At 49.6% G+C, this 27,967-nt stretch overlaps 1 protein-coding gene across 1 annotated transcript; it reads right to left on the bottom strand.

Annotated features, from left to right (window-relative positions):
• Window positions 1–4: 4 nt before the first annotated feature.
• On the bottom strand, window positions 5–27,960 carry CWC25 (CWC25 spliceosome associated protein). The gene is made up of 11 exons (XM_070060799.2): window positions 27,865–27,960; window positions 26,895–27,443; window positions 22,918–23,090; window positions 11,488–11,724; window positions 9,769–9,838; window positions 9,186–9,313; window positions 8,458–8,521; window positions 7,517–7,728; window positions 6,907–7,005; window positions 2,713–2,874; window positions 5–1,379 (listed from the first exon to the last, which is right to left on the bottom strand). The coding sequence occupies exons 2-11, from the start codon at window positions 26,910–26,912 to the stop codon at window positions 1,265–1,267; spliced, it is 1,278 nt and encodes a 425-aa protein (XP_069916900.2). The 5' UTR covers window positions 26,913–27,443; window positions 27,865–27,960; the 3' UTR covers window positions 5–1,264.
• Between the last annotated feature and the right edge of the window lie 7 nt (window positions 27,961–27,967).

The following is a 27,967-nucleotide window of genomic DNA, read 5'->3' as shown; positions in this document are numbered from 1 at the left end:
TCTCTTTAAACAGTTACAAAAATAAACGTAACCTTTATTACTCAGTAATAAAAACCATAATTAGCCATAGCATGGGGAATCAGGATGAGGTGATGAAATGACTTAAGAGTTATGTTACATTCTCTCTGGGGAAAGACTGGGTTTTAAGCATGGAAGTGCCTGGCATCGTAAGTGCTCAGAAATATATATCCGAATGTATTTTAAGCACAAGTAGGAATTAACAAAGCAAGAACCTAGCTCACCCAAGGTGTGGATCAGAGTCCCTAGGAGTTTACTGGACAAACGAGGGCTTCTGGTCAAAACAGAGAAGGGAAAGGGTGAAGACGAGAAAGTAGCCTCTTGAGTGGGTTTTTTAAACACGAGACTAAAAAAGACTAGTAAACAACTCCTGAAAGCCCAGACCCTAAGACTACTACATGATAAAAGAGGCCAGGAAATAAACAGCTTCCGTTTTATTTTCTTAGGAGCCAGGAAGCACACTGACAATCTGCTCCTGACTCCTCACATCATGACTGCACACTAGACTGCGGCATCGGACGCTGAGCAGCAGAAAGGGAGAGATCTCTGGATCCCATCAATAAACACGGCTCCTCCTAAACCTGCTGGATTCAGAGAGAACAACTGACCTGCCTTAACCCATTACTCACCAACAAGGGTCAACAGTAAAGGCATTTACCAGACAAGGTATTCTCACAAAGCATTAAAAAAAAAAAAAAAAAGCATGTAGAAATCATACATTTATACATATGTACAGTTTTCAGCTCAAAAGACCAAAGAGTTCACAGTTCATCCAGGGCTTTTCTACTGCTTTCCCTTCCAGACTGTTTGCCACTGCCTTGGTTCTCCCTAGCCTGACATTATTCGGTCACATTATCTACTAAGTCAAGTAAATGTTCACTTGTACACCATATAGCGGGGTGATTTTGAAGAGGGTCTGAGACGCGCAGTCTACACGCGGGCAGACGTGGCCTGTCACAACCCAGGGAGCAGTCTCCCAGCAGGATGAGGTCCAACACCACCGGTTACAGACACAGGCAAAGCCCATTCTGTACCCAAGCGGCCATTACTAAGGGTCTCCTACAGGATTCTACCAAGGGTTCGCCCAAGAAGTGAGCTGGTTCAGGAGTCCATGGGAGGAAGTCACTTTGAACAGTGGTAGTTTAACATCTGTGGAAGAAGTCATCTGAACTCTTATAAAGAGAACTTTGAAGGGGTCAGCAGCCTCCCTGGAAAATTCAGGAAAACCAGTGAGAGGGGACTGTATTCATCTTTTCATGAAGTTCCTCTCCAGAGCCACTGAGGTTCTCTGTAGGGAGTAGATGTTCCGCTTGACTCGGTCCTCCAGGGAGGAAGTGGATGCGCTCTGGAGTTTCATGTGGCTAAGGAAGACAAGACAGGCGAATGGAAGTCAAAAACAATTTTCAGCTAGGCAACTATCTGGCAAAATTAGAACAAACAGGTTGCTGGCCATACAGCAGCTGTAGAAACACAAGCTCACTTTAGCCCATACATAGATAACTTACCAGTGACTCCATCTGGAAGCAAGTTTTTTAAAATCACTGTTCATAAGGGGAAATATATCTGTTTTGGAAAACAAGTCAAAGCTGCATTGGAAAAAGGCTTCCTGAACCATGAATTTTTATTTCAAAGGAAGGCCAAGGGTTGGCACAGTGATGCAACAGGTTAAACAGCCTGCTGCAGCACCAGAATCCCATATGGGCACCCGTTTAAGTCCCGGCTGATCCAGCTCCCTGCTGGTGGCCGGGGAACGCAGCTAAAGATGGTCCAAGTGTTTGGGCCCCTGCTACCCACTTGGGAGAATTGGAAAACTGGCTCCTGGCTTCAGCCTGGCCCAGTCCATCTGGGGAGTGAATCAGTAGATGAAGTGCTCTTTCTCGCTCACTCTTTCAAATAAATAAATCTTTATATATATACATACATATGTGTGTATATAAATATATATATACATATATATATATTTATGTGTATGTGTGTGTATATATATAAATAAAAAGGCCAGGCTGGCACTGTGGTGTAGTGGGTAAAGCTGCCACCTGCAGTTCCAGTGTCCCATAAGGGCGCCAGTTCAAGTCCTGGCTGCTCCACTTCTGATCCAGTTCTCTGCCATGGCCTGGGAAAGCAGTAGAAGATGGCCCAAGTCTTTGGGCCCCTGCACCCGTGTGGGAGACCAGAAGAAGCTCCTGGCAGCTCGCTCTCTCTCTCTCTTCTCTCTGTGTAACTCTTTCAAATAAATAAATAAATCTAAAAAAAAAAAAAAAAAAAAAAAGTCTCACACTGGAATCAGGGCATGTTGCCCAGAAGTTAAGGCGTGCACATCACACAGAGCTCCAGCTCTGGATTCCAGCTTCCTGCTAATGCAGACCCTGGGAGGCAGCAGCCATGGCTCAAGTAATTGGGAGAACTGGATTGGGTTCCAAGCTCCCAGTTTGGCACCAGCACAGCCCTGGCCGTGTGGGCATTTGGGGAGTGAACCAACAGATGGGAATGTTCTTAGTCTGCCTCTCAAATTAATTTAATTAACTAGATTGCTTTAGGGGGAGCCCCTCCTAGTGTCTGGCCAAAAGCTGGGAATGGTAACAAAGTAGCCAGAGCTGATTTCCTGTGCTCTACACAGACCCCAGAAGGCCCCACCCAGCACCAGCGCCGGCCCTGGCCAGCCTCGGGATCGCCCGGGCGGGAAGACACACTCACTGGAGAAACCTGCCGTCCCGGGCGCCCAGCTTCTCCAGCCGCTGCTCCCGCTCCTCGGCCTTCGCGTGCTTCCTCAGGAGGCTCAGCCGCTCCTCCTCCCGCCATTTGGCGTTTTCCATCATCTCCTGCCGTTTTCGCTCGAGTTCCTCTGCTGAGAGCTTCCTGTGTGCACAGAACCCATCCTGTGAGGCCTACTTCTCTCCCAGCAAAAATCCTGAAGCTGTGCAGGCAGAGGGAAAGGGGTGGGGGGCTCTCCGCTCTCTCTCTCCAGGGAAAAGCCCAGCCCACGGCAAGCCGGCCTGAGCTCCCTTCCTTCCTCACAGCCTGGTCAGGGGGTTTCACCGGGTTTCACAGACCTTCACTGAAGGATTCCACAGATTCAGTGACCTCCAGAGTGATTACTTGGAAACAATAAACACGAAATACACTGAGGACGAACCAGAAGTCCAAACCTATGGCTGTCTACTCAACAACTTCCAGAACTCAGGACTAGGCCACCCCGTGAATGCCGACATCTACCGTCCACCCACTGCAGGTAACCAGAAACTCGTGGCCACAGCCCATGCATGAGGAACCACTTTAGGATTATGCCACGAGGGAGAAACGGGAATGATTCATCCTAACCTCAGAAAGTAAGAGAAAGAAGAAAAGGATGAGAGGAACCAGCTTTGTCACTTTGTAACCACAGCAGGCACCCAAGCCCTTTGCTTCTTGAATGGTGTCACATACAGGAAGAATAATTATCAGAGTCCTGTAAGAGAGTGAAGCCTAACTTGGGGATACGAACTTAATAATACTAAAACCTGACAATGAGTTATCTTTACAGAAATTACTGTACTCTCACCATAAAGAGAATAGAAGGGAACCTAACAGCGGGTAAGAGATATCAACAAACTGTCGCAAGACAAAGGAGTGGTGACACCTTAAGCAGACTAGAAGAAACTGAATTCTAAGTGCCCACACTAAGAACAAGCAAGTGGACTCGTACTGCAAAGTCCAGCAGAGTGGCAGGCACTATGGTGTGGTCAGTTAGGCTGCCCCCCGGGACACCCACATCCCATACTGCGGTGTGAGTTCCAGTCTCAGCCACTCAGCTTCCAGTCCAGCTCCTGCTAATGAGTCTGCAAAGCAGCAGATGGTGGCTGAAGTACTTGAGTTCAGGCCACCCACATGAGAGACCCAGATGGAAGTCCCGTCTCCTGGCTTCAGCCTGACCCAGCCATTTGAGGAATGAACCAGAGATGGATGATTCTCCCTCTCTGTTTCCCTGCATTTCAAATATATAAATAAATCTTTAAAAAAAAATTCTATGGTGGATAAGAAAGACAAAGTGAGACAAATTCAAGTAAAAGCAGATGGCAAGAAATAAGAGCAAAGTATAAAAAAAGCTTAGTCACGTGCTGAAAAACCATAAAACCTAAACCTGCATGCACTCACAGGCATCACTGAGGGCAGCATGAATTACAGTTCACCTGAAGGGCTGAACCCATCTCCCCAGTGGAAGACTAAGTTCTGCATATGCGCATAAGATATTCTGGGGAAGCAGAAAAATGTGTAACATACTTTGGAAAGCTGTCAGTCAAAGTGAAATCAAACCTTTTGGGGCCAGTGCTGTGGCGCAGTAGGTTAATCCTGCACCTGCAGCGCTGGCATCCCATATGGGCGCCAGTTCTAGTCCTGGCTGCTCTGATTCTGATCCAGCTCTGCTACGGCCTGGGAAAGTAGTAGAAAATGGCCCAAGGCCTTGGGCCCCTGCATCCACGTGGGAGACCCTGAAGAAGCTCCTGGCTCCTGGCTTTGGATCAGCGCAGCTCCAGCCGTTGCGGCCAACTGAGGAGTGAACCAGCAGATGGAGAACCTCTCTCTTTCTCTCTGCCTCTCCTTCTCTCTCTGTGTGTAACTCTGACTTTCAAATAAATAAATATGTCTTAAAAAAAAAAAAAGTTTCTGTTCCCTGGAAACTTGGGAAATCAGGCAATTAAGAATTAAAAGGGGGGCTGGCGCCATGGCTCACTTGGTTAATCCTCTGCCTGCGGCGCCAGCATCCCATATGGGCGCCGGGTTCTAGTCCCGGCTGCTCCTCTTCCAGTCCAGCTCTCTGCTATGGCCCGGGAAGACAGTGGAGGATGGCCCAAGTGCTTGGGCCCCTGCACCAGCATGGTGAAGCACCTGGCCATTTGGGGGGATGAACCAACGGAAGGAAGACCTTTCTCTCTCTCACTGTCTAACTCTATTTGTCAAATAAAAAAATAAAAAAAGAGTTAAAAGGGACCCTCAAGTCATGGCTCTTCTGAAAGGACAGTAAATAAAACAACTTCATTCTCAGTGTTGGCTGTACAATGGAATCACTGGGGAACCTCAGAGATATGACTTTGCAGGGGGGTAAGCATTTGGTGTAGAAGTTGAGATGTCACTTCCCGCACCCCAATTTCATGAGTGCCTGCATTCCAGTTGGGTTCTGCCCCTGATTCCAGTTTTCTGCTAATCCACACTCTGGGAGGCAGCAGGTGATGATCCAAGTAGTTCCATGCTCTTGGCTTCAGCCTGGTCCACCCCAGCTACTGCAGGAATTTGTGGTATGAACCAGCAGACTAAAGATTTCTGTGCCTCTGCCTTTCACATAAAGAAGCAAAGAAACAAAGACATACTGGCCTCTGGTCCAACTCTAGAGATGATGATGTAATTGGGCTAGGGGATAGTCAGGTAAAAAGATTGCTTTTAAAAAAAAAATTATTTATTTATTTGAAAGGCAGAGTTAGAGAGAGAGAGAGAAAGAGAGAGAGTCTTCTATCCACTGATTCACTCCCCAAATGGCTACAACGGCCAGAGCTGCACTGATCTGAAGCCAGGAGCTTCTTCTGGGTCTCCCATGTGGATGCAGAGGCCCAAACACTTGGGCCATCATCTACTGCTTTCCCAGGCCATAGCAGAGAGCTGGATCAGAGCGGAGCAGCCAGGACTTGAACCAGCATCCACATGGGATGTCGGCACTGCAGGCGGCAATTTAACCCACTGTGGCACAGCGTGGGCCCAGGATTGCTTTTTAAGTATCCCAGGTGTTTCTAATGTACAGCCAATTTATTTAGAAGCACTGGTCCAGGGGCTGGCATTGTGGCGCAGCAGGTTAAGCCACCACCTGCAATGCTGGCATCACATATGAGCACTGGTTCAAGTCCCAACTGCTCTACTTCAGATCTAGTTCCCTGCCAATGCATGGCCCATGTGCTTGGACCTCTGACATACACATGAGAGATCCAGTTGAAGCTCCTGTCTCCTGGCTTTGGCCTGGTCCAACCACAGCCATTGCAGCCATCTGGGGAAGTGAACCAGCAGATGGAAGATCTCTCTCTCTCTCTCTCTCTCTCTCTCTCTGTAACTCTTTCAAATAAATAAAGTCTTAGGAAAAAAAAAAAAAAGCAGCAGCAGCAGCAGCAGCAGCACTGGTCCATACATTACATGGGAGTAGCAAGTTCATAAAAGCTGACCTCATCCGAACTTTATTAAAAGCAACCTTGTAACCCAGGGACAGTCTTTCATGCACAGAGCCAGCTCTGCAGGTCCCAGGGCTGCCCCCACCCACCCCGTGCTCTCTCTGATCCACTCCTCACCCAACCCAAATTCTCAGGATTTCTGCCACAAGGGGAGCATCCTCTTTCCCTTTCAGTGGATGCCTGGAGGGAGAAATGTGCTCTTAAGATTCTCCGTGGAATCTCTGAAAATCAGCACACTTACAGATGGCAGAGACAGTCACTCACCAAGTGTTCACTAAGCTGAAGCTCTTTACTTTGTCCTCACGACATGCTGTGCATGAGGAGGAAGACCACTAAAGGCTGACAAGCTGGGGGCCGGTGTTTGGCCCAGCAGTGTGGATGCTGTGTCTCCTATCAGAGCACCTGGGTTCTAAGTCTGCCTCCAGCTTCCTCCTGATGCAGATCCTAGGAGGCCACAGTGAAGGCTCAAGTAACGGATTCCTGCCACCCACATGGGACACCTGGACTGAGTTCCTGGATCCTGGCTTCAGCTTGGCCCAGATCTGTCAAGGGGATCTGGAAAATGAACCAGCAGATCGAAGACCTCTCTCTCTCTCTCTCTGCCTTTCAAATAAATAAGTAAATCTTTAACTAGGCCTCATTTAAGCCACCTTGGGTTGGTGTCTACAGTGTCTGAAATTAACCTCCAGGGTTCCTGACTCACCTGGTGTATCCAGGAGCATGTCGCCTTTGGTAGACTTCCTTTTTAGGTGATGGGCTCTTAGTCTGGCCTCGTTCTCGTCTGTTTACCTTAGAGTTGTGCCTGTAATGATCACAGGAGGGGGGAAAGTCTTTTCAATTCAGGGGCTTTTAATTTACCCCCCAAGGAATGGAAGCAGAGCTAACAGTCACAGAACTACGATCTGAATGGAAAACAACAGAGAGCAAAGTAGAAAACAAAGGCATAGGGATTCCTAAGATTTTATATAAACTTACCCTAGAGATTTTATTAGCACAGCTTATTCCTACAAACATATTATTCTGGGGGCCTGAGCTTTATTGAGGAGGGGAAAAAATAATGTCAAAGTAGCCAATAAGGGTAGATGTTCCCTGTAGTTTTCTAATCATAAAACTCCAATATGTTGTGTTTTTATGTATCATAAATGATACTATGTCAAATGTGTTGTTTTTAACATAATTAAACACACAATTTTAAAACCAGAAAAAAAAGTAGCCGCCAAGCAAACAGTAGGCAGAGTATCACTAACGGTGAACAGCTGCTGTGACCAGGTCCCCTGCAGGCACAGGTCATCTCCCAGCAGAATCTCACTCACAGTTTGCTGGGCCTTGGGGACCATGACCTTCTGCCTGGGGAGCGAGACCTCCTGTCCCGGAGCCCTGCATCCCTGCCGCTCTTCTTGCTGGCATGTCTCGGGGGTGAAGAGGAGGAGCTTCTGGACCTGGATCGGTTCTTCATCCGATGCACGCCTCTTTGCTCTGCCATCAAAGGGTCCTGCAGTCCCTGGTTTCGGTCAGAGTTCCTGACCTGTATCATTAAGGAAAGAAAGAGAAGCTACTAAGAGGAAAATGCAGCAGTTCAGAGAAGATGAGTGAACAAGGAAGAGAACGAGCAATGAGGTTTGGTAAGGAACAACAGAGAAAGAGCACAGAGAACTGGGCACGCCTGGGAACATTATCTCTAGAACCCCCTGGAAGGATGAACCGCCCTCCCAAGCACCTAGACTGGCTTGGCTTTTATAACCCAAGGAAGTGTCGGAGGCAGAGGCCTGCAGGACAGGACCTACGACTGGAAATACAGTGATGTACGTTTGTCTGAAGTCATTAACCTGGGGTACAGCAGTTAAGTCACTGGGATGTCTTCAATCCCATATCAGAGTACCTGGGACTGAGTCCAGGCTACACCGCTTCCAGTTCAGCTGCCTGCTAAGGTGCGCCCTGGGAGGCAGATGATGGTTCAAATACTTGGGTTTCTGCCACCCACCCACATGGGAGATCCGGATTGAAACAGACTGGTGGCTTCAGGCTGACCAGGTCCCAATTGTCGTAGCATCAGGGAGTGACCCAGTGAATGAAAGATCTCTGTCTCATCTCTCTGCCTTTCAAATAAATGAATACTAAGGAAGCTCAGGAACAAGGAACAGGCCTGTTCCCCAGTAGCCCCAGTCTTCCCCATCTAAACTCCCTGCATCTGCAGCTGTCAGGGAACCCCACTGCACAGCCCCACAGCCACTCCTGTGAGAAGCCCGATCCCTACCTGTAAGCCATATCCAGGGACTTTGGACAAAACAGGGGCAGAATGTGCCATCTTCTTTTGAGATCTAAGAGAATAAAATACACACACACTCTTGCTGAAAACGTGCAAAGGTCTGCTTTCATCTCTCAGGCTGAACGTGCCTCCTGCCTCCACTGCGACCTTTCTCAGCTCCCAGCTCCTTCTTGGCAGTGTTGGCTCTCTATTGGGGCTGTCTCTGCTGCAGGAAGCATCAGCACAGGCAAGTGCTTCCTGGGAAAAAATGTGGGCCGAACAGCCCCGACGCCCAACACATTCTCCTCTCAGCTCGTGTTGCTATTCCAGGGACTAATAGTGAGTCAGCAGCAACAGCGCTGACAGTTCCCACGGGGAAGGCACACACAACAGGCCCACGTGGGCCCGTTCGCCCATTAAAAAAAAAAAGCCCACATCAAACCCACAGCAGCCTGAGGACTCTGAAGCTGAGCTAAGAGAGAGCCACGGCCAGGACGTCTGACACAGACCTGTGAGGCTGAAGTCAGCTCTGTGAGGGATCTCTCTCCAGGCACAGAGACCACCCAAGTTAGCACCTCGGAGGAATTCCAGGGCTAGCAAGTAGCTCGGCGGGCACAGGGCACGTGTCTGAGAGCTCTCCGCTGAGAGCCAGGGCTGGCAGTTCTCGGTTCCTATCTTAGGAAAGATGAGTGAATGAGAAGGGAGTGAGTGACGAGGGCGCAGCTCGCGACACTCACCTGCCCCTGCTATGCTCCTCGTCGCTGCCGGAACGATCGCTACTGGAGCTTCTATGCTTGTGCTTCTTGTGCTTCTTCTTTTTCTCCTTCTTTTTCTTCTTCTCCTTTTTTTCCAGGCTCATTTGCAACTGGAAAATGCCAGAACACAGCTAACAAGATTACTGAGACCCCTCCACACAGGGGACTTGACTGGGTCACACAGACTGCCTGACTCTGCGCTGCTAGAGCAGTCCAGGCCGTTATGGGAAGTTTCCCGTCAACAGAGGGAAGGAGGCTGATAACCTAGCTACACACAACCCACCACTGACCACTGAACCAAACTTGGGGAGATGGGCCAGCAGACTAAGCTCTGGAGCAGTTCTGAACCAATGCTGAGGAGGTTCCATGCTACGTCAAAACCACTCCGACTCCACTGAAAGCAATCAATACTGTAAGGGCAATCCCCCACCAGGGGATGGGCTCCAAAAGCTAACAATTTGTAAGGCCATTCTGTTTTTCCTCTCATAAGGTAAGAGTGAATGGACAGAAGCTGTCACATTAAGTAGCTAAAAAAATACCCAGTGTTACTTGATGCACAACTTACCAATTCTTTGATTTTCTTCATTTTCACGGGATTATTCAATACCTCTCTTTTTTTCTCCTCCTCTTTCTTCCTAAATAGAGAAAGTGATAAAAAACACAACTCCTTCTTTTGGAGAAAGGAGTAAGTCATTATAATCTCTACCCTCTACGTAACAAACTCTTCACCAAAGACACAGGGACAGGCCTACGCTGAAATCTGCAGAGTGCTCTGGAAGCTAGAAATCTCCCCCAGATCAGCACAGGACACTGCACATTGTGGAGAAAGCTTGCACTGGTGTATTCTTGTGCAGCTGGCGCTGCGCTGATCCGATGGCAGGAGCCAGGTGCTTCTGGTCTCCCATAGGGTGCAGGGCCCAAGCACTTGGGCCATCCTCCACTGCCCTCCCGGGCCACAGCAGAGCTGGACTGGAAGAGGAGCAACCGGGACAGAATCTGGCACCCCAACTGGGACTAGAACCCGGGGTGCCGGTGCCGCAGGCGGAGGATTAGCCAAGTGAGCCACGGCGCCGGCCCCTGACAAAATATTTGTAACAATTACAATATACTGAACAGATAAATAACTTTAAAAAGAATTTGCAAAAGAGAAATGTAAAAAACATTTTTCAATGTTTAATCTTACACACTAGAAATAAAATAATGCAGGAGCTGGCATTGTGGCATAGCAGGTGAAGCCGCTGCCTCCAATGCTAGCATTCCATATGGGCGCCGGTTCATAACCTGGCTGCTCCACTTCTGATCCAACTCCCTGCTGGTGGCCTAGGAAGGCAGCTGAAGACAGTCCAAGCATTTGGCCCCTGCTACCCACATGGGATACCTAGAAGAAGCTCCTGGCTTCTGGCTTCTGGCTTCAGCCTGGCCCAGTCCCAGCCATTTAAGAAGTGGACCAGTGGATGGAAGAGTCTCTCTCTTTGTAGCTCTGACTTTACAACAAACAAATAAATCTATTTTTAAAAAAACTAATAAATAAGGCAAATTAAACCAAAGTAAATATTATGCATAATATGATCTCATTTAGTACCCAAAACATAGCTTTAGTTTATTATTTGAGAGGCAGAGAAAGAGAGACAGAGAGAGTTCTCATCTGCTGGTTCACTCCCAAAATGCCCTCAGGAGCAGAGCTGGGGAGCCACGAACTCAACCCAGGTCCTTCATTTGGCTGGCAGTAACCCAACTACTTAAGCCATCATCACCGCCTCCCAAGATCTGTGTATTAACAGGAAGCTGAAAACAAGACCTACCGTCAAACCCAGGCACTTCAATATGGGGTATGGGTGTCTACTACTAGGCCATATGACCCCTCCTGCAGCTCTATTTTTTATGTCATATATTAGGATTTCATATAAGAGTCTAACATTTCTTTTTAAAGGGTTCTGCTGTGTCCCTCTCCCCCAAAAAGGGGGTTCAAGCAAGTAAAAAGGCCTGTTTACCCACCTAGCTACTGAAACATGAATCCCAAAATTTGCAAGAAGCTGACAGTCTTGCTTCTGCCTGCTATTTTTGCTTAATGGCTAAAGGTAAATGAATAAATCTGGTCTGATACACTTGCCAACACCTTTCCACATGGCCTATGTCAGGCACCCTAACAGGAGCTCTTTCTCAACATCAGGAAGCCCAGAGACAAATAATTTTGCACGGTAGGTAAAGCCCAGAGGGAACCAACTGTACAGAGAACCAAGAGCCTCTGCAGAGTCACAGCACCTCCGAAACAACCCCTCAGTACCTGATGATGAAGAGTGGGTCCTCCCGGATTTTGCTGGCCATGTCGAGAAGGGAATTGGCACCCGAGGGGGCAAAGATGGAGCCCGGGAGGAGTCCAGTCTCAGAGGAACAGCCTGCCTCCTTCTCCTCCATCTTCTCAAAAACATACTTGTCAATGGGACGTCCCAGCAGGTACTCATCACGGTTCACCATCCCACCAGGACCCTGGTACATCCAGTCCAACTTTTCTTCTTTCTTCCTGGTTCGAAGAAAAACAACAATAACAACAAAATACAATCAAAGAATAAACAGATTCCTGCAGACCTACACTGAACTCTGAACCGATTAGAACAGGATTCAGTCTACGACCACAGACCCTGGGCTGACCGCTGGACCCCACAGAGCAGGTGGCGCTCTCGCCTTCACGGAGCCTACGACTGAGTGGACAGAGAACTTTCACACATGAAAACAGCTCACGAGGAAAAGGCCTTCCTTGGCCTGGGGCACAGACCTTTGCTGCAGGGCCTCTAGAGCCCCCTTCGCAAAGTCTTCCCACCAAGTTTACACTTCAAAGCTGGTCTAATAACATCTGGTGTTTTATGTCATTACCTCATCGCTAAGAACCACCTCAGTACCACATGTGCAGTTGTATGTATTGTGCATTTTGGAGCTTGCCGGCACACAGGCAACTCAATGTGATACCCAGTGGGGGGATAATAAAAAAACAACAGAGCTATCCTAAGAAGGCAATGACGTTTTTAAGCCAAAAGAGGGATACCATGTGCTCGCTTCGGCAGCACATATACTAAAAGAGGAGTACCAGATTATGTCACTGTATCAAGCCAAACAAATATTTCCCTCTGCTTTTGGAAGAAAAAAGTAGTGAGAAAATGCAATCTTCCTATGACAAACAACTAGGGCACACTGAATTCGTCACAACATGTGTAATAACATGTTCACACTACAAATGGCAAAACAGTCTCATTAAAAGAGTATAGTCCATAACATCTTATTTGAATGATATTGTTGTTTCAAATTTTTATATCTTTGTTTTTAAGGTCACAGAACAACTCTAAGCATAAAGAATGACTTCCGATACAGGTGTTTCACCAAGCAGTTAAGATACCCATGTCCCACAACAGAGTGTTCGGGCTTGGTTCCCAGCTCTGGTTCTTGACTCCAGCTTCCTGCTAATACAGACCCTAGGAGGCAGTGGTGACGGCTCAAGTAAGTGGGTTCCTACCACTCAGGAAGCAGAGATGGACTGCATTCCTGGCAGGCACAAGCTGATGTAGGCACCTGGGGAATTCCCAGTGGATGGCAGCTGTCTCTCAAATAAAAACTTAAAAAAAAAAAAAAAAAAAAGAGTGTCTTCCTAGTTGCATGTTTAGACATTTTAAATTATTTATTTATGTATTTATTTATTTATTTTTATTTGAAAGGCAGAGACAGATCCTCTATCTGCTGGTTCACTCTCCAAATACCACAACAGCGGAGGCTGCAACCAGGAGCCCAGAACTCAATCCTGGTCCCCCATGTCAGTGACAGGGACCAACCACTTGAGCAATCATCTGCTACCACCCAGGGTGCACATTAGAAGGAGAACAGAATTGCAGGTGGAACTGGAACTCAAATGCAGGCATCCCAAGCAATATTTTAACCAATGCACCAAATACTTGCCCCTGGACTTTTTTTTTTTTTTTTTTTTTTTTTTAAGATTTATTTATTTGGAAGTCAGAATGGGGGGTGGGGGGGAGAGACAGAGAGATATCTCCCATCCATTGGTTCACTTCCCAAATGGCCGCATTTGGCCATTTGTTCCAAAGTCAAGAGCCAGAAGCTTCATCCGGGTCTCACATGTGGATGGTAGGGGGTCCAAGCACCCGGGCCCTCCTCTGCTGCTTTTCCTAGGCCATAGCAGGGAGCTGGATCAGAAGTGGAGCAGCCCAGACAGGAACCAGCATGCATATGGGATGCTGGCAGTGCAGGCTGCCGCTTTACCTGCTGTACCACAACACTGGCCTCCTGTCCCTGAACATTTTTAACAGAGAAATTTAAACCAACACTGGAGAGCCTGACCCTTCAGAATTTTTTTCCTATTAAGAGGATGGGTTTGAGAAACATTGCAGCCTGTAATTAGGAATCGATTGTGGGCTGCTGGGTCACTCATGCAGTTCACCCAAGACTGCTCACCCGGCTGCAGTTAAGGTGGAGGCGTATGTGGGAGAGCCACACTGTGAACTGTGATCCACTGCGGTGGGACCTTTACCATGAGTGCCATGTGGCGGTGGCTTCCAGCAAGCAAAGGTGCTCCCAGTTCTCCAGTGTAAGTAAACCACAGGCCAGGAGGAAGTCTGACAGTTATCAGACAGGGCGCCACTGTCTTGAGTGAGTGGCAACCGAGGCAAAAAAGGAAACACAACCAGGGCTCCACAGTGAGGAAGGAGCGGTGCGATTCGGGGAGCTGTTTTTTACGAATGACAGCAGAGTGGTTCACTGCAAATCCATCACAAGTGGTGCCTTACGGGAGCCATACTGGCTTCCAGAAATGGCCCGGAGCCCACGACTGTTGGGTCTGCCAAGGCTGGTGACATTCTACTAGGCTTAATTGAAGAAACTGGTATGCTCGTGATAGGATTTGCCACTGAGCAGTTGCCCAACAGCCCTAAGTTGGCTGAAGATCCCTCCCAGTAGCCTTCAACCCAGCTACCAATCTTACTTTTCAGAGACTATGGACAGTATCAATAAAACTCCTTTCCTGGGCCAGCGTCGTGGCATAGTGGGTTAAGCCACCACCTGCAATGCTGGCATCATATGGGTGCTGGTTTGTGTCCCAGTTACTCCACTTCTGATCCAGCTCCCTGCTAATGTTCTGGGGAAAGCAGCAGAAGATGGCCCAAGGGCTTGGGCCCCTGCCACCCACGTGGGAGACTTGGAAGAAGCTCCCGGCTCTGGCCTGAACAAGCCCTGGGTGTTGCAGCCATCTGGAGAGTGAAACAGCAGACGGAAAATCCCCTTCTCAGTCTCAGCCACTTTCTCTGTAACTCCGATTTTTCGAATAAATAAATAAATACGGGGGGGGGGGGGGGGACTGCTTTCCTTGGATTTCTTTAAGAGAATGTGCTATGTGCTATACTTCAAGAAAGATTTCAGAAGACCAAGTTTTAGCCTTTTTTTAAAATCACATGTAGGACAACTATGGAAAAATGAGCTGGAAAGAGACATTTAGCACTTTTGGTAATTTAAAGGAACATGGGGGAACAAATACATGTGAAAAGATATTACATTTATTCATCAACACTTGGATTACATTTGTAATCAAAATATGCTCATGTCTAACATGACATATATAAAATATATTGTAATATATGATATATTATAATATATAATATAATAAAATATATTAAGATATAATATGTAATAATATAATAACATATATATTATATATATAAATATAATGGCTTAGAAGATGAAGGACCACAAAGGGAATAACAGGACCATCACTTCCTTGGAGACTTCTCAGCCTGATTTTATGTTCTGTTATTCACACAATAAAACGTGCTTGAGGTGGGAGAAAAGTATTTGATTGTGAAGAGCCCACGGTATCAGATCCTAGGGAAGTCTGAGCAGGAAGATCAGTGGTGTCTAGCATAACCTGAGAAGTTCACTTTAAAAAAAAAAAAAGATTTATTTATTTATCTGAAAGTCAGAGTTAGAGAGAAAGAGAGATCAATCTTCCATCTGCTGGTTCATTCCCCAAATGGCCAGGGCTGGGCCAGGCCAAAGCCAGAAGCTTCTTCTGAGTCTCCTGTGTGGGTGCAGGGGCCTAAGGACTTGGGCCATTTTCAGTGCTTTCCCAGGCCATTAACAGGAAGCTGTATCAGAAATGGAGCAGCTGGGACGTGCACCAGCACCCATATGGGATACTGGAATTGCAGAGATGGCTTAGCCTACTGAACCACAGCTGCTGGCCCCAGAGAAGTTCACTTTCTTGAAAGTGAAAATAGCAGAACAGCTGGGAATGCAAGTTCTAGAATCGGGCAACATGGATTTGAGGCCTGGCTGTAAGGCCAAGTAGCCACCGTAAGCTTGGAGTTCTCATCTATAAAATGGGGATAGAGTAGGCATTTGGTGCAGTGGTTAAGTCACTGCTTGGGATACCCACATCCCATATTAGAGTGCAGGTCCAAGTCCTGACTATTTTACTCCCCATCTGGCTCTCCACTAATGTCCCTGGAAAGCAGCAAATTATGACTCAAGCACTTGGGTCCCTGCTACCCATGTGGGAGACGTGGACAGAGTTTCAAGCTCCTGGCTTTGCCCTGGCCTGGAAGTATTTGGGGAGTGAACCAGCAGATGGAAGATATTTATCTGTATCTCTCTGTCACTTTGCCTTTCAAATAAATTAATTAAAAAGAAAAAAGATGGCCAGTGCCGTGGCTCACTGGGCTAATCCTCCGCCTGCGGCGCCGGCACCCCAGGCTCTAGTTCCAGTTGGGGAGCTCGTTCTGTCCCGGTTGCTCCTCTTCCAGTCCAGCTCTGCTGTGGCCCAGGAAGGCAGTGGAGGATGGCCCAAGTCCTTGGGCCCTGCACCTGCATGGGAGACCAGGAGGAAGCACCTGGCTCCTGGGTTTGGACAGGCACAGCACGCCGGCTGTAGCGGCCATTTGCAGGGGTGAACCAGCAGAGGGAAGACCTTTCTCTCTTTCTCTCTCTCTAACTCTGTCAAAATGAAAAAGAAAAAGAAAAGAAAAGAAAAAAGATTCAGGCAGCTGGGTTGCCTAGGTAAGGCACACAAGTCAAGAAATCACCCAACAGGGCCAATGTGAGCACATGTGGTGAAGGGACTCTGGGACACTCAAAGGAGAACTGCCTGCAGGCAGCTGAATATACGGAGACATGGAGTCATCAACATGTAGTAGAACACTGGTGCTAGAGGAATGAAGGCATCTCAGAGAAAAGGAAACACGTGCAAAGCCACACAAGTGAAGGAAAGAGAAGGCATAAGAGGAGAGGCAAAAAGGCCAGGAACCCCAGCTCTCTGCTGTGGCCAGGGAGTGCAGTGGAGGATGGCCCAAGTGCTTGGGCCCTGCACCCCATGGGAGACCAGGAGAAGCACCTGGCTCCTGCCTTCGGATCAGCGCGGTGCGCTGGCCGCAGCACGCTGGCCGTGGCAGCCATTGGAGGGTGAACCAACGGCAAAGGAAGACCTTTCTCTCTGTCTCTCTCTCTCTCTCACTGTCCACTCTGTCTGTAAAAAAAAAAAAAAAAAAAGGCCAGGAACCTTCTGGTAAAAGAACAAACATTTTTTTCTAGGGAAAAGGCAACTGGGTCAAATACAGAAGAAAGAATATGCAAAATGAAAACAAATCCATCTATAAAGCAGTCACTGCATCACTCTATCTAGTGTCTTTTAAAAGTTTTACTTATTTGGGGGGCCGGCAGTGTGGCGTAGCAGGTAAAGCCACAGCCTGCGGACTGGCATCCCATATGGGCGCTGGTTCGACTCCTGGCTGCTCCACTTCCAATCCAGCTCTCTGCTGTGGCTTGGGAGAGCAGTAGAAGATGGCTCAAGTCCTTGAGCCCCTGCACCCACATAGGAGACCCGGAAGAGGTTCCTGGCATATGGAAGACCTCTCTCTCTCTGCCTCTCCTTCTCTCTGTGTAACTCTTTCAAATAAATAAATAAACCTTAAAAAAAAATAGAAGTTTTACTTATTTGAAAGAGAGACAGAGACAGAGATCTCCCATCCACTGGTTCACTCCCACAGGACTGGCCAGGCTACAGCCAAGAGCCAAGAATTCAATCCTGGTCACTCATAGATAACAGCCATCACCTACTGCCTCCTAGGTTGCACATCAGCAGGAAGCTGGACTCAGAAGGAGAGCTGGGCACTCTGAAATGGGATGCCCGTGTCCAGTTAGCATCTTAACTGCTGTGCCAAACATCCAACCTCTGTCAAGTCTTAATAGGACTCAACTAATGTCAGTCCCTCTCAGGCCCTCAGGAACAGGGCGTGCTACACAGCAGAGATCCACGGCAATAGGACTCGGCTTCTGACTCCTTTTTTTTTTTTTTTTTTTTTAATATTTATTTATTTGAAAGTCAGAGTTACACAGAGAGAGGAGAGGCAGGGAAAGAGAAGTCTTCCGTCCGATAGATTGGAAGTGGAGCAGCCAGGACTAGAACCGGTGCCCATATGGGATGCCGGCGCTTCAGGCCAGGGCGTTAACCCACTGCGCCACAACACCGACCCCAGCTTCTGACTCCTCTAACCAGCCCACCAAGCAGCCTGGTAACTCTGGTCAAGTTATTTTTATTTATTTGAAAGGCAGAGTTGGGGAGGGGGGGTGTGAGGCAGACAAAAAGACATTTTCCATCTGCTGGCTTACTCCCCAAATGGCCACAATGGCCAGGATTGGAACTCCATCCAGGCCTCCCAAATGGGTGGCAGGAGCCCAAATACTTGATCTTCTGCTGTTTTCCCAGGTGCCTTAGCAGGAATGCTCTATCTGAAGTGGAAGAGCAGGGACTCAAATCGGCACTCATATGGGATGCAGGCGTCACCCGTGGCAGCTTAACCCACTGTGCCACAATGCTGGCCCCGGGCCTGGTACTTCTATGCATATCTCCATATCTTTACCTCTAAAATGGCGCTAGTAGCATCTCATTGTTACTCTGCATGTTCGATGAGCAAGTATTTCAAGGAGGAAAAGCATGTAAAAGCCAAACAACCTACAGATTTTTTTAATTGCTGTCATTAAAGATGCAGGCCAGGGCCTCCAACAAGACTGCGTTAGGATCACACCAGAACTTTTTTGAAACCACACAGGTGCCCTTGCCCCACATCCCTTCTTGTCTTCTGAAAGAATCAGCTTGCATGGGCCTCCTCACATCCTTATTTACCTTCCAAACCCACTGTGAAGCTTAAGAGTTAATAAACTCTAGCTGGCGCCGCGGCTCAACAGGCTAATCCAGCGCCGGCACAACAGGTTCTAGTCCCAGTTGAGGTGCCGGATTCTGTCCTGGTTGCCCCTCTTCCAGGCCAGCTCTCTGCTGTGGCCCGGAGGGCAGTGGAGGATGGCCCAAGTGCTTGGGCCCTGCACCCGCATGGGAGCCCAGGAGAAGCACCTGGCTCCTGCCATTGGATCAGCGCAGTGCGCCGGCCGCAGCGCGCCAGCCGTGGCAGCCATTGGAGGGTGAACCAACGGCAAAGGAAGACCTTTCTCTCTCTTCCTCTCTCTCTCACTGTCTAATTCTGCCTGTCAAAAAAAAAAAAAAACCTCTAGTATAGACCACTGTCTAGGAAATACAATTCTTCTAAACGCATCAGTAAATACTGAAGAAACATTATGGGAAAGGCATTGTGGCCACTGCTGGAGCACCGCATCCCGTACCAGAGTGCTTGGTTCAAGCCCAGCTATGTAACACTTCCAATCCAGCTTCCTGCTAGCACAAGTACACGGCCCCAGCCACCCACAAAGGAGACCAGCATGGGCTGTCAGGCAGTTGCAGGCATTTTGCAAGTGAGCTAGTGGATGGAAGATATCTATCTTCCCCCTCCTCGTCCCACCCTATATCACTCTGCCTTTGAAATAATAAATCTTTTTATTTAAATATTTTATTTATTTGAAAGGCAAAGTTACTGAGAGAAAGGGAGGGAGAGAGGGAGAGGGGGAGACAGAGAGGGAGAGAAGGAGGGGGGGAAGAGAGAGAGGGAGGGGGAAGAGAGGGGGCAGAGGGGAAGAGAGGGAGAAAGGGAGAAGGGGAGAGGAGAGGGCGAGAGGGGGAGAGAGGGAGAAAGGGAGAAGGGGAGAGGAGAGGGCGAGAGGGGGAGAGAGGGAGAAGCGGAGGGGGGAGGGGGAGAGGGGGGTAGAGAGGGAGGGAGAGAGGGAGGGAGAGAGGAAAGGAGAGAGGAAGGGAGAGAGGGAGGGAGAGAGGAAGGGAGAGACGGAGGAAGTGGGAAAACGACATGTTGATTTTTTTTTTTAACAAAAATTTCAAAATAGGGGCAAGCACTGTGGTATAGTAGGCTAAGCCTCCACCTGCAGTGCCAGCATCCCATATGGGTGCCAATTCCCTCCTCTTCCAATCCAGCTCTCTGTTTATGGCCTCAGAAAGCAATGGAAGATGGCTCAAGTTCTTGAACCCCTGCACCCACATGGGAGACCCAGAATAAGCTCCTGGTTTCAAATAGACCCAGCTCCAGCCACTGTGGACATTTGAGGAGTGATTCAGTGGATAGGCAGACCTTTCTCTCTGTCTCTCCCTCTGTCTATAACTATGCCTCTCAAATAATTAAGCAAAATCTTTAAAAAAAATTTTTTTCAAAATAGCAGGTGGCAGCCGGCGCCGCGGCTCACTAGGCTAATCCTCCACCTGCGGCGCCGGCACACCGGATTCTAGTCCCGGTCGGGGTGCTGGATTCTGTCCCGGTTGCCCCTCTTCCAGGCCAGCTCTCTGCTGTGACCCGGGAGTGCTGTGGCGGATGGCCCAAGTGCTTGGGCCCTGCACCCGCATGGGAGGCCAGGAGAAGTACCTGGCTCCTGGCTCCTGGCTGCAGCGCACCGGCCGCAGCAGCCATTGGAGAGTGAACCAATGGAAAAGGAAGACCTTTCTCTCTGTCTCTCTCTGTCAACTCTACCTGTCAAATAAATAAATAAATAAATAACAGGTGGGCATTTGGTACAGCATTTAAGACATCACTTTGGTTGGCTCTGCCCCTGACTCTGGCTTCCTGCTAATGTGTACCCTGGGAGGCAGCCAGGTGATTGCTGAAGTGGTTGGGTCTTACACCTACAAGAGAAAATCAAATTCAGTTCCCAGTGCCTGGCTTTGACCTGGCCCACCCCAGCTACTGTGGGCATTTGAGGAGTGAACCAGTGAATGAGTCACTTCTGGCTGTCTTCTGCTCTGTGTCTCTGCCTTTCAAATCAATAAATTTTGTTTCTAAATTTAATTTAAAAAAATTTTTTTAATTTCAAAATAATTTTACCTTTGGTTAGTGTGAAATTAAACTCTTATGATTCTTGGGTATTCACTCTAAAATCAATATATTTTAAATTCAAGGGTTTGGGGCCAGCGTTGTAGTGCAACAGGTTAAATCACCACCTACAAGCACCAGTTCAACTCCTAGCAACTCCACTACTGATCCAGCTCCCTGCCAATGCATCTGAGATAGCAGCGGAAGATGGCCCAAGTACTTGAGCCCACCATCCACATGGGAAACCCAGATGGCGTTCCTGGCTCCTGGCTTCAGCCTGGCCCAACCCTGACTGCTGCTGCCATTTAAGGAGTGAACCACAAATGGCAGATTTTCTGTGTCTCTTGCTCTGTCTTTCCAATACATCAATCTTTAAAATTAAATCAAAGGTTCACAAAATATAAAATTCCACATATCACATTATGTATTCACTTCATAAGTTACCTAGGAATTAAACCTAACCTGTGAAATTTCTTTAAATTATAATATAGAGTACATAATCTACATGAACTATGTACAGTAAGTTATGTCTGTGGTGAAAAAAACTTCTCTTATTTATGTATTAACATCCTGATGAATATATTGTATTGGATTTGGAAATTCTAAAATTCCATTTATTTTACTTCCAAATTTCATACATTCAGTCAGAAGTCTTCTCCCAATCCATTTTCCTAAGAGTGTCTTAAGCAGGCTTAAGTCCACATCTTTTCCACAAACCAAAACAGCCTCAGAAATACACAACCTTGACCATCACAAATCTGCGAGTGGTGAAATGACTGAGGAGAAGCCCAGCAGCTGGTGGGGCCGGGTGCCCTACAGCACCCTGAGGGCCTGCCCCTGCAGCCAGCAGCGAAGAGAACACAGGTCACTCTATCTTCACCGTCTGTAGCTTGTCCTCCACTTGGATTGAGGAACGCACTGTGTATTTTACGCGTTTTGTTTCCTAGAACATATTCACTCCTATCTCGTTTGATGAGAGGGCAGGTAATTATTCAGTGCTGCTCCAAGGCTGTTGGAGGGTCACACAAGAAGACACAGCAGGGGCCCATGGGGCAGTAGTGTAATCCTCCATTTGCAGCACTGGCATCCTATATAGGAGCCGGTTCTAGTCCCGGCTGCTCCTCTTCCAGTCCAGCTCTCTGCTGTGGCCCGGAAGGGCAGTGGAGGATGGCCCAAGTGCTCAGGCCCCTGCACCCACATGGGAGACCAGGAAGAAGCACCTGGCTCCTGGCTTCGGATTGGCAAGGCTCCGGCCATTGCAGCCATTTGGGGAGTGAACCAGCAGACCTTTCTGTCTGTCTCTCCTTCTCACTGTCTGTAACTCTACCTCTCCAATAAATAAAATAAATCCTTGGGGGGGGGGGGCAGGCAGCTGGCTCTGTGGTATAGGGGGTTAAAGCCCTGGCCTGATGCACCGGCATCCCACATGGGTGCTGGTTCTAGTCTCGGCTGCTCCTCTTCCAATCCAGCTCTCTGCTATGGCCTGGGAAAGCAGCAGAAGATGGCCCAAGTCCTTGGGCCCCTGCACCCACGTGGGAGATCCACAAGAAGCTCCAAGCTCCTGGCTCCTAGCTTTGGATCAGTGCAGCTCTGGGCATTGTGGCCATCTGGGGAGTGAACCAGCAGATAGAAGACTCTCTGTCTCTATCTCTCTCTGTAACTATCTTTCAAATAAATAAATAAATATTTAAAAAAAAAGAAGACACTGCCACACGCCATTCCCCTCGTCCCACAGGACCTCACTGCCCGACGGGCTGCAGTACATCAACAGCAGTGGACTGAGGCCTCCACACAGAGGCAGGGCGACTGCAGCCACCCTCAGTCACGGCCACTGACTCAATGTCAGTGAGCACGGCCTCCACTGCACTTGACCTGCTGTTACGTCATCTGATTCCCAACAAACCTTAAGGATTTGGAACCTGGATTCCCTTGGTTCTACTGAAATAACCAGGGCGCCCAAACTTGCTCCCGGCTACACAGCTGGCATGTGTGAAGCCAGCGTTAGGGCCCAGGTGACTCTGACTGCAAAACCCATGCTCTTGGGGCCGTGCTGTGGCGTAGGGGGTAAAGTTGCCACCTGAGACACCAGCATCCCACATGGGCACTGGTTAGAGTCCTGGCTGCTCCACTTCTGATCCAGTTCCCTGCCAGTGCACTTGGGAAAGCAGCAGAAGATGGCCTGAGTACGAGGGCCCCCACACCCACGTGGAACACCCAGAAGAAGCTCCTGGCTTCTGACTTTGGATCAGCCCAGCTCCAGCCACTGTGGCCATTTGGGGAGTGAAGCAGCAGATGGAAGACCTCTCTCTCTCCTTCTCTTTCTGTAAACTCTGCTTTTCAAATAAACAAATTGAAACAAAACAAAACACCCACGCTCTTAAGCACTCAGCTGCCACACACCAGGTGGAGGAGGTCCCCCCAGGCAAATGCACAACCGCCTGCACCAGAGGCCACCAGCCCTCGCGTACTTGACGGCGCCCACGTCCTCGGCGTAGCGTTGCATCTCCTCCCGGGCCCTCTCCTCTCGCAGCTCCCGCTGGAGCTCCTCAATCTTCTTCCGCTCAGCCTCATGCTTCTGCTCGGCCTTCCACACTTTCTCCACATTGCGCAGGGTCTGCGGGTGCCAGCTCTTCTTCAGATTCTGTAAACGAGAGGGGGAAACTCGGGGAGTGTAACCGGCCCCGCCTCATTCACCCCTCCCACAACCAAGTCACACGGCGGCAGACAGGGTGGCCTGCGGCACGTTCAAGTATATAAAGCTCCAGGAGAGAACAGGCCCTTCCTGCGCTCCCTCCAAACACCTCACTGCATACAAGTCCTACAAGACAGGAGGAATGAGGCAGGGGCGGGAAGGCACATATTTTGAAAAGCAATGGAACTCAGGCTCCTTTGGTACTGAGCATTTCTTTTTTTAAACCGAGAGCTCCAAAATGCTACCCCTCTCTCCAAACTCCTACAAATAGTGGAGCCAACTCACTAATAAATGTGGGAAAGCAGCAGAAAATGGCCCAAGCACTTGGGCTCCTGCCACCCACATGGGAGATCCGATGAATCCCTGGGAAGTGAATCAGCAGGCGGAATCTCTCTCTCTCTCCCTGTAACTCTGCCTTTCAAATAAATCTTTAACAAACAAAAAGGCCCTCAACTCAGCTCTCCCACATGGCTGGCAGGACCCAAGCATCACTGTGGCCCGCAGAGTCCACATCAGAGGAAGCTGGAACCAGAGCTGAGTCAGACTCAAGCTCTCCGGCAGGGGCTGCGGGCGTCTTAGCCCCTAGGCTGAAAGCCTGCTGGTCCTACTCTAATGAACACACCTTGTCTGACCTCGAGCCCACTTCACTCCTAAGTCCCCACACTCGCCTGGTTACAACCCACCTAAGACACCTTTCAACTTTCCTCCCCAGGAACCTCCCCTAGGTTCTGAACCCCCCTTGACCCTCAAAGAATGCTGCTTCTGGCTCTCCTCCCATCATCAGCCTTGCAGTTCCTCAAGCAGAGAAAATTTCCTGGAGGAAACAACAGCTAAGAATAATGATAAATTGGCCTGGTGATGTAGGAAGTCAGGAGTACAGAGACCGACTTCCAGAGGAAAGAGAGAGAACCCACCACATGTCACTCTGTGTGGCTGGGAGAGGAGCACCAGCTGGCAGGAGTGGGGGTTCCAGATGAAGCCAACTAAACAAGGAGATGAAGGACCTTAAAGCCATGAGAAGAAATTGTACTTTAGCCTGCTGACAGCAGGAAACAAACTGTCAAATGCAGGTGAAAGCATCACTAGTCATCATGTGAAAAACAGACTGGAGAGAGCCGGCACCGTGGCACAGTGGGTAAAAGCCACCGCCTACAGTGCCGGCATCCCAATTGGGCGCTGATTCAAGTCCTGGCTGCTCCACTTCTGGTCCAGCTCTCTGTTATGGCCTGGGAAAGCAGCAGAGGATGGCCCAAGTGTTTGGACCCCTGTATCCACATGGGAGACCAAGAAGAAGCTCCTGGCTCCTGGCTTCTTATCAGCTCTAGCCATTGCAGCCATTTGGGGAGTGAACCAGCGAATGGAAGACCACTCTCTCTGACTCTGCCTCTCTGTAACTCTGCCTTACAAATAAATAAATACACATTTAAAAAGAGCAAAGAGAACATTATAAATAATGTTATAAAAAACCAAATAACAGATTGCAGAGAGAGCCAAGACTAGAGATGAGGAAACACATTAAGAAGAGTGACGGGCTGGCGCTGTGGTGCAATAGGTTAAGCCTTCGCCTGCAGTGCCCAGGCATCCCATATGGGTGCCAATTCGAGTCCCGGATGCTCCACCTCCAATCTAGCTCCCTGCTGATGGTCTGGGAAAGCAGATGATAGGCTAAGTCCTTGGGACCCTGCACCCCACATGGGAGACTCAGAAGAAGCTCCTGGCTCCTGATCAGCCCAGCTCCAGCTGCTGCAGCCATTTGGGAAGTGAGCCAGTGGATGGAAGACCTCCCTCTCTCTGTAACTCTGCCTCTCAAATAAATACATAAATCTTAAAAAAAAAAAAAAAAAAAAAAAAAACTAAATGAGAAAATACACACAAGAACCTGACCTGTGGAGTGTCACTGAGCACTCCTGTTCTTCCTTTTCCCTCTCCCTTCTTTTTGTGAGCTGGGTCTGTCCTGTCATCCCTCCGTCCCCCGACACCCCTTCTTGTCCCTCTGTCTTCCCTTCCCTCTGTCCCTCAACTTCAGGTGACTTTGCCCACCAGGGGACACGTGGCGATGTCTGGAGAAATTTCTGGTTGTCACTCTGGGGAGAAAGGTGCCACTGGCGTTTAATGGCTAGAGGCCAGGGATGCTGCTAGAGATGCTACAATGCACAAGACAGGCCGCCACCATCACCTCACATCCATACCCACGAAACACAGCTGGCCCAAACTGCCAATAGTGCTGAGGCTGAAAAACCCTGGATCAGTTTTCCTGGCAGTTGCCTGAAAAAACAGCCTAAACTAAACAGTCCATTATGGGGCCCTAGAACTTATCCTACTGTGATCAGTTCCAACAGGGCTACTGCACAGGGGGCTAAGCTGATGCATCTGCTGACTGGATTCGCTTCATTTCCAAGAGGTTAGTATTCCACTGATCTTACACTCACCCTTGAGAGTGTACTTGCCCCACCTGGAGCCTTAACCCCTACAAATGAATTTCAAATTAAGAAAACTGTCACTTCAGAATTGTACTAGGGCTGGCGCTGTGGCATAGTGGGCTAAAGCCTCCTCCTGCAGTGCCAGCATCCCATTTGGGCGCCAGTTCAAGTCCCGGCTGCTCCTCTTCCAATCCAGCTCTCTGCTATGGCCTGGGAAAGCAGTGGAGGATGGCCCAAGAGCATGGGATGCTGCACCCACATGGGAGACCTGGAAAAAGATCCTGGCTCCTGGCTTCGGACCGGCCCAGCTCCAGCAGCTGCGGCCATCTGGGGAGTGAACCAGTGGGTGGAAGACGTCTCTCCCTCTCACTTTAACTCTACCTCTCAAAATAAATAAATATTTAAAAAAAAGAACTGTTTTGGCCGGCACTGCGGCTCACTAGGCTAATCCTCCGCCTTGCGGCGCCGGCACACCGGGTTCTAGTCCCGGTCGGGGCGCCGGATTCTGTCCCGGTTGCCCCTCTTCCAGGCCAGCTCTCTGCTGTGGCCAGGGAGTGCAGTGGAGGATGGCCCAAGTGCTTGGGCCCTGCACCCCATGGGAGACCAGGATAAGTACCTGGCTCCTGCCTTCGGATCAGCGCGGTGCGCCGGCCGTGGCGGCCATTGGAGGGTGAACCAACGGCAAAGGAAGACCTTTCTCTCTGTCTCTCTCTCTCTCTCACTGTCCACTCTGTCTGTCAAAAAAATAAAAGAACTGTTTCTATGAAGTACATTAAATCTGTTCTCTGTATATCAATAAAACAAACTGTCACATAAGTGCTATGAATTCAGAAGAAAGCTCTGTCAGTACAGATCAGAACGCAGCATGGAAGGAGGAATGAAAGTGAGAAAGGTGGGACCTTTCTTAAATGGACCCCTTAAAAATGGCCGGCTCAGGACCAGGGGGCACCGGGCGCAAACTCCTAGAGCTCAGGCTCTCAACTCCTGGCTAAGGAAAGGGGCTGTATCCCAAGAAAATATACACAAAGCAAAGGACACGACAGGGCCTCGACGTCTGACTCCTTCCCTAGCCGTGGTTCCAACTGTCCCCCTCCCGTCCCACCTCCCACAATTTCCAGCCGCTACGGCCCCGACCCAGACAGCCACCCTTCGCGACACCCCTCGCAACAGCCCCCCCAAATCGCAGCTCCGTCTCCCTGCGGACCTAACGACCCCTCCTGCCAAAGGCAAGGCTTCGTTGCCATGGTTACCCACCTCCTCTCCCTCCACCTCCCACTCCCACCCCTGCCATTTTCCAGTCGGTATCTCCGGCCTCAGGCCTAGCTCCACTTACCAGGTCTCCGCCCCCCATGACGGTGGCGACGTTTCCTCACTACGCAGATCTGAAAGACTCAGGGAGGATCCGAGGAAACACAGAGAAATACTTCAGGGACAACTGAGCAGGATCTAGTCCCGAGAGACACCGGCCGTCTCCTTCCCCACCAGATGTAGGGGCCACTTCCGGGAGTAGCGTCATCTCCCTGCGTCGGCGTCGCGGGGCGGTGGCGTTTACGACGCTGTCGCGCAGTGTGGTGGTGGCCTCACGTACAGTTTCCGGCCCTACCTGCGGCGCCGTCGGGGGTCTTACTCGGTTGCCGGTTGTCGGTTGTCGGTTGTCGGTTGAGCCCCCGGCTGCCGTGGGCTCCCCAACGCTGGTTTCTCTAACAGTGCGCCCGGGCGTCCGGCTCTGAGCTCCGCTCGGCGTCGCCCGAAGGAGACCCCGGGTGGAGCAGCCCGGCCACCTCCCCCGGCACACAGCCCCGCACACCGGTTTTGCGAAACGGCTTTTCACACTGGCGCTTTCCTCAAACCTCGACTCGCTGCCATCCCCGTGGCTCCAGGTCTATTTTATGGAGACAGTAGAAAACATCAGATCGAAATTGTCAGCCCATATCTTTGGAAGCGGACAGCTTCCTAGTGCCTTCCCTTCCCAGGGAGCACGCGTGCTTCCCTCCTGCGGCTTTGCTGGCCGCTGCCTCTGCGTCCCGTCCCTCCCAGGCCGTGTGACCGCTTTCTCCCCTCCCTGTCCCCTGGATCTCCTTCCGCACGGGCCCTCCGTCACCAGCATTTCTGCCACGTTCACACGATCCCATTCCTCCTCCCCAGGGTCTCCAGGAGTCCCCCCGCCCTGCGTTTGAATCATGGGCACGTTGCAGGCGCGGTGGTCGGGACTGTCTTTAAGCAAACATGTTTCTCCCGCACCACCGGCCGGGTTTTCCTCTTCTCGGAGAGTATCTCTTTTTCTCCTTCCCTTTGTCTCTTACATTCTAGCTTCTCGTAATCGGCCCTCCTTGTGCTGCCAGCTCCTCACAGGGCCTCAGCTGCCACAAAGAAGTGGCTGCGCCCCAAATCCTTGTCTCCAGGCTC

Source organism: Oryctolagus cuniculus, chromosome 17 (assembly GCF_051225735.1).
Source record: "Oryctolagus cuniculus isolate XC-2025 breed Fujian yellow rabbit chromosome 17, ASM5122573v1, whole genome shotgun sequence".
NCBI lineage: Eukaryota > Metazoa > Chordata > Mammalia > Lagomorpha > Leporidae > Oryctolagus > Oryctolagus cuniculus.
This window is presented reverse-complemented; position numbering and strand designations above follow the sequence as displayed.

Bases quoted from the DNA above. Each gene is read 5' to 3' on its own strand.
- CWC25 (XM_070060799.2), bottom strand. The intron at 11,725-22,917 runs GTACGCGAGGGC...TCTTCGAACCAG, and splicing joins GAGGACGTGGGCGCCGTCAA to GAAGAAAGAAGAAAAGTTGG. The intron at 9,314-9,768 runs GTAAGTTGTGCA...GGCATTTTCCAG, and splicing joins TGAAGAAAATCAAAGAATTG to TTGCAAATGAGCCTGGAAAA.